We start from the raw sequence: 14,287 nt of genomic DNA on the forward strand, positions 1-14,287 counted from the left end.
AAAACTTGTGTTTAACTATTCAACACACTTCACACATAACAACAACAAAAGCAAGAGTTTTCAGACATCAGCAGGATTCGAGTGTTATGTAACCGCCGCTCCTCTGGGAATTGTCTCCGTCCATCTGTGAAAGATTTCTGCATTCATATTAAGATTCTACAGCGAGTTGGCCGATTGCAGACGCAGACGTTTCCTCACATGAACGGTATGCATGAAGAGGTGCAGCGTGGGACACGCCTCAGGTGCATGCTGGGACGGGGAACCCACGGCCATCAAACTGCCGTGTTGCTCAACTGCGTTCAAACCAACGAAGAAAAACAATTAAAGAACGACAGCGGAAAATCCCAGATGCTGAAAAAGAAAGTAGACGAGACAGAGACGTGTGTACGGCCATCGAAATGTGTGTTTTTCCAGCATGAATGTTTCAATCATTATCATTCTTGAAGTAGCTTGTGTTTGAGGTAACGTTGAGAACTCCAGACGCTGCTGATGGAGAAAACAGCAGGTCTCCGCGAGCAAGAAATGCTACGGTGAAGGGGGCCGGGAGAGTGGGGGGCGCACGGATGGATTTGTTTTTTTAAGTCAGACGTGATCTGAAATAATAAGAGGGGAGCTGTAAAAGTAAAGTGTGAAACATCTGCCTCACTACTGGTTCTAACAAAAAAAATGTGCAAAATGCACCGATTTTAGTTATTTGTTGTCATTGCCCATTAAACTGGAAATTAGAAAGTTCTGGCACACTTCACCTTTAAGAGGCTTTCGTGCATGCGGTGGGTGATGTCATCAGAGTCCAGTGCACACAGGTCACAGGGGAAACACTGACATCACCTCATGATCTGAGGACACACACACACATGCCAGAGGGAACATGTGTGTTCTGTTTATGGACGCTGATGAGCCGGTGATGTCATCCATACACCATGTGTTATAGTCATAACTCAGAGAATGTTAGAGAGACACACACAAGCGCTCACACATACACACACACACAAGTGCACACAGATACACACACAAGCACAAACACACACAAGCGTATTCACAAGCGCACCCACACAAACCGCAATCTAGATGGATTTTTCTCAATCAAACATCATCCCAAATGTTGTTAAAAGAGTGGAAACATTAATGTAAACATCACTGTCATGTACTGCATCAAACACTTCAAATCTAAACACCATACATGACCGTTTAGCTGAAATACAAAAAACACAGTTGCTTTTCACAGCAACAAAGTGAACATTTAGAGATACACCAAATATTAAACAAAACAATACACAGAACACGCAAATCACACACGCATCATAAACCACAGACACACATCACAGAGACACATAAACACACTATATTGAACACACACACACTTCTGCTGTATCCTAGCATGTGACTGAAAGAGCAGAATAAACTTAAGAGAAGTCAAACTGAGCAGTTTTCAAACTGTCTGAACTGAGACATTCTTCATGTGATGGTGAGAAGAGAAGAACTTGGCCTTCATGTGAGAGAGAGTGAGAGAGAGAGAGAGAGAGAGAGAGAGAGAGTGCCTCAAATGCTACTTAAATGTATATTTTGCTTTTGTAAATCTCTATTTAAATATACTTTAATTCTGTTTTTATATATTTACATATATTATAAAATACTTTCAGTTGCACTATTTGTACACCGCCCAGCTGCAAGTGCTTTGGCGATACAAATGTACATTTTGTCATGCCAATAAAGCACACTTGAATTGAATATTTTTCAATTCAATTTTTATTGAGAGAGAGAGAGAGAGAGAGGTCACAACACACTTCCTCTGACCCATCACCTCTGACTCACTAGAATGAAACCCAGTGTGCATCACAAAAGACTTGTGCAGCTGTGCATACACACCTCGATTTTGGTCCCCACGGTGACATGAGTCCCCATGAGTTGGTGTGTATTCAGGTTTAAGTCCCCACTGGGATAAGCACAGATGAAAGCTTATCGAGATTCACACACAGAAAAAAGCACAAACACAATCAGTTAACAAACAGACCCTCACACACAGTTAACATACAACGGACATATTATTTTGTAGATGTGGGTCTATTACTGTAGCAATTAAACGCGACACACTAACACAGACACACACGCTCTTACAGACACACAGTAACAGGTGGAACATTCACACATGCGTGATGAAGCAGACCATGATCTATCAAGCATGTTGTGTGTGTGTGTGTGTGTGTGTGTGTGCGCATGTGCGTGTGCACTGACATAATGAAATATGTGTTATATGTATGAAAGAGAGGTGGTACAGTTCATGTATTGTACTGGTCTAATAAACACGCTTGTGTCTTACCGTGTCCCTTCCCTACATTACAAGACAAGAGGTCAAAAGTCAAAGGTCATGCATATTTTTTGTATGTCTGTGAGCTACCTGTCTAAATCACACCTCAGCTTACACACTCACGTCTGGACAACACACACACACACACACCGGGTGTAGTCTGTACATCAGGAATGTCACAGGAATAATCAAACCCTCAGGAATGTCAAAGCGAGCCGTCTGGATCACACGCTCAGTTTTTCGCACAGTCGTGACAGCGGTGCATACTGACAGCGGGTCACTTCCGAACAGGATGAGTTCCAGCAGAACCGTCCTGCGTCTGAACACTGTCTAGTCATAACAAAGAGCCGTACTGTGTTTTAGTGTTTGAATTAAACGCCAGCGCTGAGGTTCTCAGAGACTTGTGCGGGACACTTCTGACTTTCTCTCTCTCACGAGTGGTCTGCCTCTCGTCTGACGTCACACACTACCATATATGGAAGGTCGACATATACTGTTTCCAGGTCCAAAGGAAAACAACAAGAAAAATGTTCATATACACTCATGGCGAGCAATAAAACTAACCGCAATACTAACCTTTATCTTCATAACGTAATCCCACTTGGCCTGCCAGCCATTTATATTCCGTAATTTATACAAATATTGATTTCTGAGATTCAGTGAGACTGTAGTGTATACTTTGAGTTGATACGTAATGTTTCACTTAAATATGCAATATGAGTAAACAGTGCCCATAAACATCTGTTTAAACTGTAGTCCCGCTTGAAATGAACAGATGCTTGGATACGAAACGGTATTCCTCACCACATCCAGGGCCGGACTGGCCATCTGGCGTTCCAGGAGATTTCCCGGTGGGCCGCTAACGTATGTGGGCGCAACGCACGCTTGGGCCACTCTGAAAACACGTATGCATTCTGCTCTGGGATCATGCAGTTGATGTAGAAACGTCAAAACGAAACAAAAACTACTGTTGCATATGCAGGTTTTGCAGACATGAGAAGAGATATAAAAATACAGCTTCTGACCGTTGTACTGGTGCATTTGTAATTACTAAACCGACTATTGTGGTGACGTCACTGTAGGGGAGAAACCCGGCAAGTCTCAAACTTCCATGTAAAGGTGGTCTTCTGCATAGTCGGTTTATTACAATGCATGTAAACACATGAAAACTTATATCTGTTTATTTTGTGCACTTAAACGCATTTAAACTCAAAGTGTAATATGAGTGTGAGCTCAGATTTGTCAAGTCTGCAATCAGAAGTCAATATTATCAAAGATCCCAATTTGAACTCAAACACCTTTAACCTCGACAATCCACATTGATTTACACCTTCATACTCTTCATGTGTTTCAACGATCACACTCGCGTTTGCTTCTCTTTCTTATAAGCAATTTTAGAAGAAACATCTGAGATGTTGATATGAAACACACAACTGAGAATGAAAGAGAAACTTTAATGTGCAATTGTCTTAATCTTACACACACTTAGATCTTTCCTTTGAACCAGAACTCATGTCAACATTATAAACTTATAAAAGAACTCATAAAAGAGATTACACCTTTAAAGCTCTCAATCAGGTGGGTTTTTTCCATCAGTCTTGAGTTCTGTGTTATTTCAGGATGTAAAGTGGTAAATGGATTTGATGTTATAGCGTCATCAGGATGATTAAACACTGCCAAAGTTCTTCAGAAACATATGCCTCATTGAGTTCTCCAAAACAAACAAACAGATCACCAACAAGATTACAGTTAACAATTACCAGCAACTTTGTCTTCAATAAAATTACTTTACAATACTAAACATGAGCAAAGTTCACAACATTCCTGTTGCGCGCAACAAAACTTTCTTCACTAAACCAAAGCTTCCACATCAGCTCATCAAGAAAAGAATACAATCCACCAGCCACTATAATACCAACAAGAAATGTCCTGAATCTCCAGGAATCTTTTCATCTTCACTATTAGAAACAGGCAGCATTTGAAGATGAGGGCACATCACGCAAGCCGTCCATATTGACATCTGTTTCATTTCACTTATGAAGTGACACACACATTTGTGGATAAACAACATCTGAAGACAACAACATGTGATACGATAACATTTTTTCCTATCCAATGAAAAGTCTATTAGCCTGTTTATTTTGCTGTCCAAACTATACATGATTCAGCTTGAGGCTCTTCATAAGCTCATTTTTGGATTACTACCGGTGCACCGGGTACTTGGTTTGGGATCAACCACACCCGTATGCCCAAAAGCGACACCAAAGGAACAGCATCACCTGGTGGTGGAGGAGGTTCAGCGTCAAGAGGAAGCAAGTAGATGCGCCAGCAAGCCCAGCAAGGCCGTTGGATGAGGTGGGAAGGTGCAAAATCACTTGGAGCGAGCTGTGGACTATGGAAGTTTTATCATATGACGTACATATGATGTGCTGCCCTCACCAACAAATCTGCATGTTTGGTGTGGACAGGATCCAGCCTATGTGCAGCTCCAGCAAACCTTAAACATATCCTTGTGGGTTGTAAGAAGAGCTTGACACAGGGGAGATACAGATGGCGCCACAATCAAGTACTAAAGTGCTTGGCTGCAGCAGTAGCAACCAAGAGAGTGGCACCAAACGCCAGCTCCCAAAACGCCAAGGCTGACACGCTTAAAAGGCAACCCTTTATTTGGGAGGGGCAGAGAACGCGGCAAAATGCGAGTTGATTTTGACCACAGACTAAGGCGTGTATACTACCACGTTTTCCTTTACAAAATCATTACTCTTGGTACGGCTACGGCTGCCGTTTACACTACTCCAGAGTCTTCGACACCGAAAATGTAGACTTTTGGAAACGCATCCCTCGTTTTAGTTTGAAAACTCCAGGCTTGCTTTTCTGTGTAAATTGACGCATTCCATGTTCGCATGCACTCTCTCTTCCGATGAGCTCTATGTGTGTGCGAACCCCCGGCCTCTCGTCCACGAGTTTAGTTAGCTCTGTGTAGTGTACATAACGGTCACTTGCATTTAAAGTCAAAGAAGCGTTCGCAATACAGCAACACATTGTGGAGAAAGGGCAAACAGCATATAGCAGCTCTATAATGGAGATGTGTTGTATTGTGATCTTGTCCGATTATGTTACGTTTTTGAATCAGGATTTTAGCAAGAGTTAAAGTGACTGCTGGTGGCACTCCATTGTAAAATACAGTATAATGTGACAACATCAGAGAGTAGAAGAAAAACAAGATATAATCAAGTGATAACACAAACACCACGTGATGACGTCACAAATATGCATATTAGTTTGTGAAATCACAACCGCTACAAGTCTATCAAAATTCTGCGGGAAACACTGGAAACGGCAGTACAAACTAGGATCGTTTTCATTTTAAAACAACGTTTTCGTATGATAACGGGCTAATGTAGGAATGTGGTAGCTAATATGGTATCCATAAACAAAGTAACAGCGTTCAGGAACTCAAAGTCTGGTTTGCATGGGCAACGACGGAACCGATATTTAAAAGACAGTTATACAAACAAGACCCAACACGCAAAACATCAAAATCACAAATAAAACATACAATAAACTTATGGTGTGATGAAAGGAGCCTACACTCTATTAAATCCTTCTGCTCCTCTGATCTGGAATTTCATATGCTTCTGTGTCAACCATTCTGGCTACCGGGGGAATTTACAGCGATCGTAATCACAGCTGTTTACATTCCCCCTCAAGGAACTGTATGGGAATATAAGTGATCAGGAAACCTCGTACCCATATGCGGCGTTTATTGTTACGGGGGACTTTAACAAAGCCAACTTCAGAACAATTGTTTCGAAATACTTCCAAAACATCTCCGTCAACACGCATGGTGATCGTGTTTTGGACCACTGTTATTCTCCCTTCCGGGACGCCTACAAATCACTTCCCCCGGCCACCCTTCGGCAAATTGGATCACTCTTCCGTTTTGCTCCTGCCTGCTTATAGGCGAAAGAGAAGAACCTGCCCTCAGGACAATTAAATGCTGGCCGGACCGATCAGACGGACTGGGACATGTTCCGGGCAGCATCTGATGACGACATAGAGGTGTACTCAGATACTGTAATTTGTTTCATCAGGAAGTGTGTAGAAGACGAAGTACCGACAAAAACAATCCGCATTTACCCCAACCAAAAACCGTGGATTAACAGCGATGTTAAAACAGACTTGTCAGCTCAGACATCTGCATTTAAATCTGGAAACGAAAACAAGCCAGTTAGGATTTCAGGAAATCCATCAAATCATCAAAAAGACAATACAAAAACAAAGTTAAAGAACAATTAAACACCAACAATGCAAGAAGCATTTGGCAGGGCAGGGCATCAATAACATCAGATTTTCAAGGGACTAAACCAGCTACTGTGAACATTGCCACCTCTCTACCGAACGAGCTTAGTCATTTTTATGTTCGTTTCGAGGCTCACAACACCACCCACGCCTTTCAAAAATTCCACCATTGTGCCTATACCAAAGAAAAATAAAATCACATGCTTAAATGACTGGAGGCCCAATGCTCTGACACCCATCTTCAGCAAGTGTTTCAGCAAACCAATCAGAGACTATATCTGCTCTGTCCTTTCTGCCTCACTGGATCCACTACAATTTGCATATCACAGCAACCGTTACACAGTCGATGCAATTGACTTCACCCTACACACTGCGCTCTCCCACCTGGAAAACAAGAACACTTATGTGAGAATGCTGTTTGTGTACTACAGCTCCGCATTTAATACCATCGTGCCTGCAACACTGGTTGCGAAGCTCCAGACTCTGGGACTAAACAGATCTCTGTGCAGCTGGATCCTGGGCTTCCTGACAGGCAGAAGTCAGGTAGTCAGAATAGGCAACAAAACTTAATACCTGCTGACCCTCAACACTGGTGATCCTCATGGTTGCGTCCTCAGCCCACTCCTGTACTCCCTGTACACACATGACTATGCAGCCACACACAGCTCCACTGTCATCATCAAATTTGCTGACTACACAATGGTGATAGTCCTGATCACTGACAGTGACGAGACGGCCTACAGAGAGGAGGTGAGTACCCTGACTAAATGGTGTCAGGAAAACCAATTCTCACTCAACATCGACAAGACCAAGGAGCTGGTGGTGGACTTCAGGAGACAGAGCAGAGAACACACACCCATCACAATCGACAATTTACCTGTGGAGCGTGTAAACAGCTTTAAGTTCCTCCGCTTTCACATCACTGAGGATCTCACATGGTCTGCTCACACAGATGCAGTGCTGAAGAAAACACACCAACGCCTCTTCTTCCTGAGACAGCTGAGAAAGTTTGGAATGAGCCCCAGCATCCTCCGCACATTCTACAACTGCACTGTGGAGAGCATCCTGACCGGCTGCATCACCGCCTGGTTTCCACTACAAGGCTGGTTAAGGGAGTGAGGATCAGAGGACAGGCCCAACGGACGGTAGTCAAAGAACTAGCCACTGTTGCTGAAAGAAGCAGCCATTGGCTGTTGTTGAAACAGAAGGACACGAGGTGGCCGGCCAAATGACCACATAATAAAATGGTGTAGTGGGTTGTAATGGTATGCCGGATGGACTGAGCATGCATTAACGGTGCAAGTGGGGCTGTAACAGCCTTAGCCAACAGGTTGGCCCATATTTGGTGTAATCCAACCGAACTGCCAGCAAATCAAGTGTTGTTGAGGCTGCAGCCACTAATCTGGATGAGTGAATTGACACAGGAAGTGAAGGTTCAGAGGACAGTTCAACTGCAGAATAATCAAGAACTGGACAGTGGTGCGTTAAGAAGAAGCCACTCGCTGTGGTTGAGGCGGATGGACACATCATGGGCTGCCAAATGTACCAATGCAACACACACCCAGGTCTAATCAACCTTGTCTATTAGGCAATTAAACTGTGCTGTTATAGTGGGATTATAACAAATATCCCTTTAAATGAATCAGCTGACTGACGAAACACAAAATATGTAACATGTTTTCACTTCTGGAGGAAATTTGCAATTCAAGTTTTTCGTCAAACATTTTTTTAAGAAAGATATCAAATTAGACAAACACATTTTCTTTAAGAAAGTTAAGAAATTAGCCATACATTTTCTCTATAAATACAACTTCCCTTTTATGTTTTATTTAAAATTGTTAACTACATTCTGTATACTGTAGAGATAATGCTTCAATCTACCACAAAACCTTCAGTGTTGTTTTTGCATTTTATGATCTCGCTAAACAACTTCAAAAGACCAGACAATCCCCATAACCTATGATTTATTATCTTATTTCTTATATACAAACTTATTACGAGTACATTTTGATTTAGTATTCTGATAGTATTCCTTATAAACAGCAACATGACATTTAAATTCACCCTATGAATGTCTGTCTTACAAAAAAGTATTTTTAGTAACCTGCTCCACCAAAACACGTTATTTTCCACTGAGATCAGCCATCGCCCATCAACCATCAGACTCTATTCTGGTACACGACACCTACTTCATACAATCCTATTCGTTCATAGTGAATAAAATAACATCCGCCCTGCCTCTTTGGTAATCAAACTGGGTTTCACAGACACTTTACTGTTATTCAGAAAAACTAAATATAAGACCTCATGGGTGAGTAAAATAGTAATATCTGATGAAATCACTGTGTTATACAGTCCTGTCCTGTATTCACATTCACATTCACACTCTTCTGATAGTTGATTTGTGCAAGAGAGATCCGTCACACCGGAGCGAGCGTTTACCAGATCGACCTCTATCTCACACACACACATCGAAAAGTGCCATCTCTCTTTTCCCCCAAAGGCACCGATGGACTCATTTTTATCATGAAAATGTGCTCTTCATTTTGTCCTAAACTCCATTCAAACAACAGACTGGGATGCCATGACCTACATAACTCAATCCCACTGTCATCGACAGACACAATATTTGTCTGATGAATCGAGTCCTGAAACTCTGTTGACCTACACTTGAGTATTTCATCCTAGCAGATATGTTTAAAAAAAGAACACAAAATAAGAAAATTTGAAGAACGTTTGTAACCGAATAGTGCTGGCCCCCATTCACTGCTATTCTGTGGACACAAAGCCAATGCAGGTGAACAAGGTCTGGCTAACAACTTTCTACAAAATATCTTCTTTAGTGTTCTGTCGAAAAAGAAAGTCATACAGGTTTAAAATGACAACAAGGTGGGTAAATGATGATTCATTCAACTATCACTTTAAAATTATTATAATTGTAAATGCTGGACGTGGTTCTCACTCCACATTGGCGTTGGTGCCATTAATCTTGTGTATTTTGCCTTTATAAATTCAACAGAGATTTGACGTCAATACCTCAATGACCACGTTTACATGATAGTAATTATGGCTCTGGTGAGGCACAAAATAAGATGATGAGACTTCGAAAAGATGATTTTTGACTGCCCAGAGGTGTAGCAAACATGGCCTCCGAGTGGCACGACTTCCGCAAACCGTGTGCGGTTGTTAAGGCGTTGCTATGCAGTTGCTTGGGTTTCTGGTCCAAGACTTCCAAGTCTCTGATATTCTGGGCTAGTTGCAAAAGAACTGCACAAGTTACAGTTTACTGTAGTAAAACTCTGTAGGTCAAATTTAGCAGTCTCATTTATGTCACTGTTTAGGTCAAAGTTCAGTCTTCAAACCACTTCATAAATTTAACCTATAAGAGAATTTTACAAACAGCATTTATAAGAGAGATGGGGTCACAAACTGCCACAAAACACTCAAACATCTTTAACCTAAACTAGGGCTGCACCGATACCAGTATCGGTATCGGGCTGATACCAAGCTCATGTACTCATACTCGTAATGACACACCGATACCAATGACCGATTGTGCTTGTGGAGCTTTCAGAGAAAGCGTTTCACTGCACTTGGATATGAACACATAAACAAACCCTATTATCCGTCATAAAGTTATTTTAAGTAGACCTATAAACAAAAGAAAAAAAATACCAGCAAGTTACTGGTTTATTAGCATAATTGTACATTAAACCGGCATTGGTTATAGATAACGGTATCGGCGAGTACCAGGAAAACAATATCGGCACTCGCAGCGGCGCATCCCTAAACCTAAACAACAGTGACTGGTCAAATGTGAGGTAAACAGCAGATGTGTTTGATGAAGACAAACAGACTCGTGTATAGAAAGAAATGGTACATTATATAACATAAACACACACAAATCCAAAACACAATTTCACATCACTGCACTTCAGTGCAAACTCTACTCTATCAAAAGTAATTCAAAGATTTTTTATTTGCGAAATAACTTTACATCATCCACAAACATGTTGGTAGTGTGCCGGACTGCCGTGTCAGGGTACTATAACTGCTTTCGAGCTGAATTAAATGATTCTTTGACTACAAATATCCCACATGAACACACACTGCTAAACTTACTAAACTCAGGCGAGAAGTCTCTGAAGATGACTGCTACAAAATCAGTCACCAAAGACACACACACAATACACACTCTAATAACTGTAACCATATCAGGAGATTATCATGTGCATTATGTGTAGTGGAACTCAGCTCAACAACACACAAAACAGCAAAAAAACTAAAAAGCACAACTAAAAACACGGACGGTCTGATAGATAGTCAGAAAAACTGGTTTGAAACAAGAACACATTATTAACCTTTTTGTGTAAAATACTCATTTAAGTTGCAAAATATTACTTAATCTGGACTCCAAATAAACATGAACACAATTTATAACAGAAAAAAAACTATTTCATATATTATTGAGATTTTACATCATTGTATTAAGTTCTTTTGAATGAAAATACTCACATACTCAATTCAAACTTTCCAAAGAAAAACAACACGATACACAATTGAGTACCTCAGAGATGACGTATTCTTGTGTGCAAACCCCGAAGCAAATTAGCATTTTACGACGTCCGGTTCCATCGCCCCTAAGTCTATAGGTTTTTGGTTAATCGCCTAAGATCTGTCCGTCGCTTATAATAAATCGTAAAAATATTTAGATGTTTTATATGAGATAAAACACAGCAATTATAACCTGCTTGTGATTTTTTAAAGTCTTATTGTGTCTTAAAAACAGCGGTTGCTAACAAGTTTCTAATAGTGACTACTTCCTTTGGATGTTGGACGTCATTGCACATATAAAGCTCACAAACAATTCAACATGGGTCCAAATCTCTTCAAACGTAGATGCGGATTCATTAACAGAGAAATAACTCACCAGGAAACACGTTTCTAATAAAGTTTGAAAGAGTTGTCTGAAAGAGTTTTCGGAGGCTTGGCGGTGGTGACGGTGACGTTGATCTTGAGCGACCTTCTTGTTTTTATGCTTCAAAAGGTAACAAATGGTGTGTTTATTTGTAAATATTACCATGACAGACAAAACGTGTAAACATCATAAAACTTTGTTAATCAAAGAGCATTTTTTACGATCTTCCAAAAGTCTATGGGAAAAATACTTTATCTCTGAGGTACTGGATACGATCATTCAACAAAATCTGGTCCACAGACATCAATGTGGACACTGTCTGGTCTCAAAGTACGCTAAAAACAACTATAGGACTTTTTTTGTTTAAATTTGCTCTGAAAAGCAAGGTGTGCTATGATTGGCCAGTTAACCAGTGCGTAGTGATTGGTCGAATACTGCAAGCGTACTCTTACCACATTCGGAACGTCATGTTCTAAAGCAATTGTACTGACTGGTGATAAAATGTCATCATGACTTCCTTAAATAAATTCGAGCCCAAATCTGACACGGAAAATGAAGATGATCAAGCCGATACATTAACTTTGCAAGCTCGACTTGAGCAGGAAGTAAAGGATTGCTAAGGTTTTATTTAAAAAATATTATGTTAATTAGTTAAAAACGATAGCTTACCGTTTGACCTTTTATATAAATCATTATAAAGACCATAAACAAACAACCATATACATTATACAGAGTTTGTATGAGATAGAAACAAGCTCGCATTACAGCAAGGAATTGTAACATAATAAATAACGCGAGCGCATTGGCCCTTCTGATCAACCAGTGTTACACCACATCTCGTCTCCACTCAACAAAGACAATGAACCCAAAATAAATACTAAATAAAAAGACATTATAAACAACACATTTGTTGCCTCTAGTTGGAACATAATTACTGATTATTTGGACTTATGTCGTCTTGTTTTTTAAGTTGATCAACAGTAGTATTTTCTCTCTCAATCAGTAGAAAATGTGGTTTAAAAAAAACCACCATAAATCTGGAAAACACCGTTATATTAATTTTTGGTCATACCGCCCAGCCCTAGCGCTGATGATACAATGAGATTTACAAGTACGCCCACTTGGGTTTAGATTTGAGCGGTCTTAGTCAAGTCTGGTTACGTAGTGATGTAGATGTGTGAGGGTGTGGTTACACGAGGCGTTTCAGGCAGGTCTGGGTGAGCATTCGCTTATAGATAGAACACATCTTTTGTTCCCACACTTTCATTTTAGCAATTTTACGTATCTAATACACTATAACTATAACACACCAAAGACGCATAAAAACATGTATTCGCACCATATGACTCCTTTAATTTCTTGTGTCAAGTTTTTGCAGTTTTTTTAAGTAAAAATCTTAATAGTTGTTTTATACGGTGTAATTTTCTATTATTACATCACAAATTAAAAGTAGTAACCATTGGGGGTTTATCATTTCCATGGTTTGGTTAATCTATGGTTATAATGGTGAGGTCACAATAAATTTGAGGATATCACTACTGGTTATGTTCGTAAGGGACATGTGAATGTTTTAGAATGTTTCAATAAATGACAGAGACTCGTGAACTTGTGCTTATAATGTCAAGTGCAGCAATTATGTGCATGGAAAGCAAATTTGGGGTTTGGGTCACTGTACCTCCCCGCGTCTGCTCTCGGCTCCGGGTCTGGTGATGAGCGCGGTGTCACCGCATACGACCGCAGGATCCTCCACGAACACGCAGTCCGGTAGCGTCTCATCCGCGGGCAGCTCGATCACCTCCAGCCCGAGCCGGTGCTTCAGAACCGTCACGTACTCCTCGTGTTCCTGCTGGGCTTTCACCGCGTCCACCTCCAGATTACCGGTCCTCAGTGCTTCCGTGGACAGAGACCGAGGAACCGCTCGAACCACAGCGTGCGTAAAGATCCCGAACCCGGCCATGAGCTCGGCCATGTTTCCGTTCCGCGCGCCTTTCCTTCGCTTTAAACTCACAGATCACCGGCGTGAACGAATCGAGGTGCTCTCTAACAGCCGCACAGTCCCAAACTCTGCGCGTTTTGCTGATTTGTTTGTTTGTTTGTTGATGTTTTTTCTGGTTGCGCGTCCGCACGCTGACAGCTCGAGCTTTGAAAGGGCGACAGAAGGGCGGCTGTGACGTCACGTGGTCTCCCGACTAGCCGATTACGCACTTTAATTTCTCATTACAATTTTTCGCAACAGATTTTAGAGAAAGAATATTTTCTAAAAAATATAATACAACTATATCGAATAATTGTGCATACCATTATAAATATAAAAACTTTTATTTGGGCTATGTTTGTATAAATATGTTTTTATATCAGGCTATTACAAAAAACCATTAACAATCTGAACACTGGAGCTGGCGCGTTTGATCTTCTCATCTATTGCGAAATACTTCACCACGATGTTTTAAACGTTAAACGATTGTTTTACAAAACCATTGGTTTCCATGTCTGAAGGACGATCACACAAGCCTTTGCTATGAATGTTAAGAGCCATTTTTCTGACGACACATTTCTGTTGGCTCGTGTCCCTGCCCCTCCTCCAGACCTCCACCTACCGGGAACAAAGAGCAGATTTCCGCCCCACGAGAGACTGAATCCTACCCCTGCGCGCACTGTTACCCCCACCGACCACCTCAACAACATCTCATTACCTGAGAGACACCTGCATCACTAAACCTTCACAACACGAAATAGGCAGTAAATGAAATAGATAAATGTAA

The 14,287-nt window shown here is 41.0% G+C and overlaps 1 protein-coding gene across 1 annotated transcript in view; it reads right to left on the reverse strand.

The window, feature by feature from the left end:
• Nucleotides 1-13,796, reverse strand: part of ddah1 (dimethylarginine dimethylaminohydrolase 1) — a 35,168-nt gene extending 21,372 nt beyond the window's left edge. Inside the window, exon 1 of the mRNA XM_056732427.1 lies at nucleotides 13,201-13,796. Coding sequence (XP_056588405.1) covers nucleotides 13,201-13,494 — 294 coding nt within the window. The 5' untranslated portion in view covers nucleotides 13,495-13,796. The remainder of the gene's footprint in view (nucleotides 1-13,200) is intronic.
• Between the last annotated feature and the right edge of the window lie 491 nt (nucleotides 13,797-14,287).

The sequence above is a fragment of the Triplophysa dalaica genome, chromosome 20 (assembly GCF_015846415.1).
Source record: "Triplophysa dalaica isolate WHDGS20190420 chromosome 20, ASM1584641v1, whole genome shotgun sequence".
Taxonomy (NCBI): domain Eukaryota; kingdom Metazoa; phylum Chordata; class Actinopteri; order Cypriniformes; family Nemacheilidae; genus Triplophysa; species Triplophysa dalaica.